General features: G+C 38.8%; 1 protein-coding gene across 1 annotated transcript; it reads left to right on the top strand.

Moving 5' to 3' along the window:
- Positions 1 to 273: 273 nt before the first annotated feature.
- Positions 274 to 1,503, top strand: LOC108207141 (uncharacterized). The gene has a single exon (XM_017377600.1). The coding sequence runs from the start codon at positions 274 to 276 to the stop codon at positions 1,501 to 1,503; it is 1,230 nt and encodes a 409-aa protein (XP_017233089.1).
- Positions 1,504 to 6,108: the final 4,605 nt, after the last annotated feature.

Genomic DNA, 6,108 nt, shown 5'->3' with positions numbered 1-6,108 from the left:
TCCTGCTGGTCAAGAATCAGGTTGGACTGAAGTTAAACGTAAGAAAGCTGGGTATATGTCTGGTGGTGATGCCTCACCTTCACCTCCTATTACATTTCGTAACCTGAAATGTGTTGACGAAATTGAAGGTAGGCAGGCCCCTCCTTCTGTTGCAGGGCCTGTTTCAGGGCCTTCTACTGCTAAGGCTAGTCCTGTAAGGCTCACAAGATCCCAGAAGAAACGTCTCAAGGCAGCTAGGGGAAGTTCTTTCCCTCTTCTATCTTAATTTCGTTAATGATAGTAGACTTTTGTTCCTACAACATTCGAGGGTTGCATAATAAAATTTCTTTTGCGAAAGATTTCTTAAGCCATAATAAATTTGGCATTGCAGCCCTCCTGGAAACTCACGTGAAAAAGGAAGATGCTGCGTTTTACTCATCTATAGTTGCTCCTAAATACAAGTGGTTATTTAATTATGATTATCACAATAACGGTCGTATATGGGTCGGATGGGATGATACTATTTGGCATGTTACTCTCATTGATGCTTCTGCTCAGCAAATTACCTGTGAGGTTAAGCATGTTGATGGCGGCTCTTCTTGCTTACTTTCTATAATTTATGCCTCAAATGATGGGGTTCTTAGGCGGCATCTTTGGACTAAGCTTACCAATCTTCATCAGAGGTATAATTCTAGTGCTGACATGCCTCCTTGGTGCCTGATGGGCGATTTTAATATTTTTCTTAACTCTTTTGAAACCAATGGTTTAATGCCTCGAAGGCAGGGCTATATTTTTGAATTTCGCACTTGTATCAATGATTTGGGGCTGGTTGATTTGCGGTACCACGGAGCTGTGTTTACTTGGTGGGATGGGAACATTTCCGCTCCGGTTTTGCGAAAGCTTGATAGAGTTTTGGTAAATGACACTTGGCTTCGCACTTTTGATCTTTCTCTGGCTAATTTTCTTCCGCGTGGTCTTTCTGATCACAATCCAGCTACTGTGTATCTTGGGATCGTTCGTGATACCATTCACAAGCCATTCCAGCTGTTTAAACACCTCATGGATAATGAGCAGTTTTTATCTACTGTTCAGCAAGCTTGGGAAGACCCTGTTATTGGTGATAAGTGGTTTATTGTTACCACAAAACTCAAAAGAGTTAAGCTTGCTTTAAAAAATCTCAATACCTCAGGAGGTAACCTTCATGCTAATGTTTTGAGTGCCCGCAATGCTCTTCTAAACTTCCAAGGTTTGCTTCCTATGGCTCCATCTCATGCGCAACGAACTGAAGAAGGTAAACTTAGTAATGATTTGAGACGTGCCCTTCTTTTGGAGGAGAAATTTCTAAAACAGAAATCTCGTGTTCGCTGGCTCAATCTTGGTGATGGTAACAATAAGTTCTTTTATAACTCTTGTAAAGGCAGGTGGAATGCTAACAAAATCCTGAATATTTATGATGAGGATGGGAACAACTTTACTGGGCATAAGAACATTGCTTCGGTTGCTGTTTCGTATTTTAAGAATTAATTGGGTTCGTCCATTGAGGTGGATGATTTTTCCTCTTGGCCAGAAGTGCTTGACCTGAAAAAGTTAAGTGATGATGAGAACTTGGGACTTATTAATCCATTCACTTCTACTGATGTACTTGCCACCTTTAAATCCATGGCAGTTGGTAAGAGCCCTGGTCCAGATGGGTTCCCTCCCGAATTCTTTGTTAATACTTGGCCGATTGTTGGTGAAGATGTGTCTAATGCTGTTCTCCACTTCTTTGTTTCTGGGAAGATGCCTCGAATGATCAACTCCTCGGCTATAACCCTGGTTCCAAAGCAGGCTAATGCCAATCTTATGAGTCACTTTCGTCCCATCTCATGCTGCAATGCGATCTACAAGTGCATCACGAAGATGATTGCCAAGCGTATGAGTAATATTATGGGGTCTTTGATCTCTTTAAATCAGACTGCATTCGTGCCAAATAGAAGTATTGGCGATAATGTGTTCCTTGCCCAAGCTTTATGTCGTAATTATCATTTGAATTCTGGGGCATCTCGTATTGCTTGTAAATTAGACATCCGCAAGGCCTTTGATACTTTGAGCTGGACCTTTATCTTCAAAGTTCTGAAAGCAATGAATTTTCCTCAAAAATTCATTAACTAGATTCATGTTTGTGTCACATCTTGTATGCATTCTGTGAAAGTAAATGGAGCACTGGAAGGGTATTTTGCTGCTGCCTCTGGACTACGCCAAGGGGATCCCATCAGCCCATATCTCTTTGTTCTGGCTATGGAGGTTTTAAACATATGTTTTACCAGAACTATAAGAAATAGTGATTTCTCTTTTCACTGGAAATGTAGTCCGCAAAAGCTCACTCATTTGGTTTTCGCTGATGACCTTCTTGTTTTTTGTAAAGGTGATTTGGCTTCTTTTACTCGTCTATATGAAGCAATTAACCTGTTTTCTTCAATATCAGGTCTGCAGTTAAGCACTAGTAAGTGTTTTTGTTTCTTTGGGAACGTTGCTCCTGATATTAAAGAGGAGGTTCTCTCTTTATCTGGATTCTCTGAGGGGTCTCTACCATTTTCTTATCTGGGCCTTCCCTTGGTCTCTAAGTGCCTATCAAAAAGTGATTGCTAGCCTCTTATCACTAGAATTTCGAAGAGGATTGAAAACTGGACTAACAAGTTCATTAGTCAAGGAGGAAGACTGCAATTAATTTGTTCAATTCTCACTGCCATTCAAAGCTTCTGGGCTCGGTTCCTTTTTCTGCCTCCTCAAGTTGTTAAGAGTTTGAATAGTATCTTTGCAAAATTTCTTTGGGCTGGAAACCTAACTAGTAACTGTGTGTTTAAAGTCGCTTGGAAGGATTGTTGCTATCCGAAATCTGAGGGTGGTTTGGGAATCCAAAATCTGCACTTATGGAATGAGGCTGCAATCATATTTCAATTATGGCGTGTTGTTAATAAAGCTGATTCTTTATGGGTGCAATGGCTTTATGAGCATGAGCTTAAAAACAAAGGTTTCTGGACTATGGAACCTTCTGCAGGTAGTCCTTGGTCTTGGAAAAGTATTCTCAAATGCAGAAGTCTTGCTTCTACTTTCATTCGTTATATTCCTGGACGTAATTCTTCATTCCTATTATGGCATGATCCGTGGCTTAATAATAAGCCTCTTTTGCAGCACTTGGATCATTCTTTCGTCTATGCCTTTGAATCTAATCTCCTTGCTCCACTTTGTAGTATTCAATATGATGGTGAATGGAACCTGGGTATTGGTATTGTTCGTTTACTTCGGGTGTTGCTAGAGAATGTTTCTTTGCGTAGTTTTGACAGAATTGTATGGGAGCTTGGGGGTAATACTGTTTCTATCTCCTCCATCTATCAGAGCTTGCGAACTCATAGTCCTGCGCCTCCCTGGCTGCCTTTTGTTTGGCACAAATTTAGAATCACTAAACACTCGTTTACTGCGTGGCTTATTACGAAGGAGAGGTTGCTTACAAAAGACAAAATGAATAATTTTCACATGAATGTGGATCAGACCTGCCTTCTTTGTGGAGCTGCAAATGAAACCCATCAGCATTTGTTTTGTGAATGCAGTTTTACAAGGTGTCTTCTGATTGCAAGCCCTCTTAGCATCAGCTCTGTTTGGCATGATATACGCAATGGTCACATTTTAAATGGGTCTGCTGATTTATTAAGGACAAATATCACATACCTGTACGTAGCGGCTGCTTTTTACCATGTTTGGGCTGAGCGCAAATTTCGTTTGCACCACCCTGGACAATTTTCTAGTGCTAATACTCTCATTTGGCGCATCAAAGAGGACATGCGGAATATATTATTCACTTGTACTGCTTTTACTAAAGTGGCTTGCCAAGATACTTCTCTTATCAGTTTTATCTACTGAATAGGTGCTGAGGTGATCTTTTATTAATTGTAACCACTTGTTTTTGGGTCTTGTTAGGAGCTCTTTCTGGTTTGGATTTATTCCTTTTCTCTTTTCGCGGGGTATGCCCCTAGATTTGTAATTGTTCTTTTTCGTTCTATAAAATATTATTTAGCAAAAAAAAAAAAAAACTTGAACTTGCGGCAAAATACATATATATACATATATATATTGTAAACTTGCGCCAGGAGAGAGAAGAGTCAAAGTTGCGCTTTGACTGTGCAAGTCAATACTTGCGCTTTGCCTAAGAGTAAAAGGAAGTTGCGCTTCCTGATTTAGAGAAAAACTAAGTAGCCTTGAAGTTGCGCCTATACAGTGGATAGCTGCACTGTTATCACTCCTTGGACTCGTGAACTCGTGCTTTGACTTTAAACTTGCGCCCCTTGATCACCACTGTAGCCATGACTTAGAATTCTTCCAAGTAAATGGAAGTTGCGCCACAGAGTGAAAGGAGTTCCTAGTTATCTCTCCTTTGACTGGGAACTTGCGCCTTGACCTGTATTCGCGCCCCTCTGTACACTGTGAGGAGTACCTAGAAAAATCTAAGTAATGAAGTCAACTTGCGCCACTATATAAGTGTAGGCGCAAGTTTTGACTTTGTCAAACTTCTCACATTTTAACTTGTGTCATATTTATATGTATATATATATCATTAATTGTTTTATGATTTTACTTGAATTATTATATTTCAAGTAAATTCCAATTAATAGTACATATATATATATATATATATATATATATATATATATATATATATATATACAGATACAAATTTAATTCTTTCTAGATGACCTTGACTGACTTGATCAATTATTCGTTGATGGAATCCACTGAATAATTTCATACGTCCTGTGCACTGGTCTGGTTCACGGACGACTCGAACTGAAATAATTCCTAAAATCCTTTGCTTGATAATATACTTGATCAATCATTCCGGGTTTGATGTTGCTTCGATAATTTTGATTATAAATAATCAAAATGGATATACTGGAATCTTCTGGTCTTTGATACTTGATCGTCAGGCAATTCTTGATAGCAGAAACTGATTGAGCTTTATTCTTCACTGAGGCTTGAACATATTAATGAACTTCTTCCAGGGGGCAGATGTTCGTCTCAAATATCTTGATTGTCTTTGTCTGTTCGTATCGGATCTCCAACCTGTAGATTCCTGTATTATACTTACGTATTGTTTCCTGTCTTTTTGTTGTGTTGAGTTATCGTAGTTACATTACAAGTTACATTATGCTTTACACATACTCAAATAAACTACTCATATATTATATAGTCTTTAGAGGCAGCTTTGAGATATTCACGATATATTTTCCCAAAGACCCATCCGTGGAAATTTTAATCAATATTTACTTGACCAGAAAATTAATGGCAAACCGCCTAGCTATAGAGCTCAAACTCCACCCTAATGATGGGCTGTGCTATAATGTTAGTGACATGTAAACTACCATGATACTACTAAGAACTGGGATTAGATAACCTAGCAAAATGTTTCAAGACGAGCAAAATAAAGATCGAAATCATAAAAAACACAGAAGTTAAAGGCTTACTTTACAAAACGCTTGTGCTCCTCATTGTCGAAGGTGGCACCTACTCTTCCCAGCCCTATAGACATAATGTTAGGTGGCATTGAAGAACCCGTTTTACCTTCTCCATACTCTGTTTGCCCTGTGCCAGAAGCATCATGGTCTTGAGGATGCTGTGGTTCCTCCTGCACAATCTTACTAGAGAAGTCATCACAGTATAACTAGCTGCCAGCTTATCATGCATACAACTCAGCTTTCTTCTCTAGAGTGCAGCATAACTAACTGCTCCCTCATTGAGTGCTTTCAGCTCAAGCTTGTCCCTGCAATTTATTAGAAAACAAAAAAATGGTGATGATATGAAAAAACAATCTTGGGCAGTCAAGAACATCATCAACGGATTTTTATGCAAAGATTTTCTAAGAACTAGAAACCAATTAAGTTCTACATAAAAAGCCAAACATAATTTTCAGTTCCATGGGTGGGATTAGGGATTGTCTAAAAATCATAAGAAATTTGTCAAACAAAGTAAAAATGTAAACACAAAACACTATATTTTTATAGGTTTAATTATCTGATTGGGCACTCACTTCACACCAATATATCATCCGGGGCATTCTCGAATTTTCGGTCTCATCTGAAATACTGTTTTCAGAAATTA

The sequence above is a fragment of the Daucus carota genome, chromosome 2 (genome assembly GCF_001625215.2).
Source record: "Daucus carota subsp. sativus chromosome 2, DH1 v3.0, whole genome shotgun sequence".
Lineage (NCBI taxonomy): Eukaryota > Viridiplantae > Streptophyta > Magnoliopsida > Apiales > Apiaceae > Daucus > Daucus carota.
Note: the sequence above shows the minus strand (reverse complement) of the source record. Positions and strands in the feature narration are given on the sequence as shown.

Coding starts and splice junctions, on each gene's coding strand:
- LOC108207141 (XM_017377600.1), top strand. CDS start 274: ATGATAGTAGACTTTTGTTCCTACAACATTCGAGGGTTGCATAATAAA.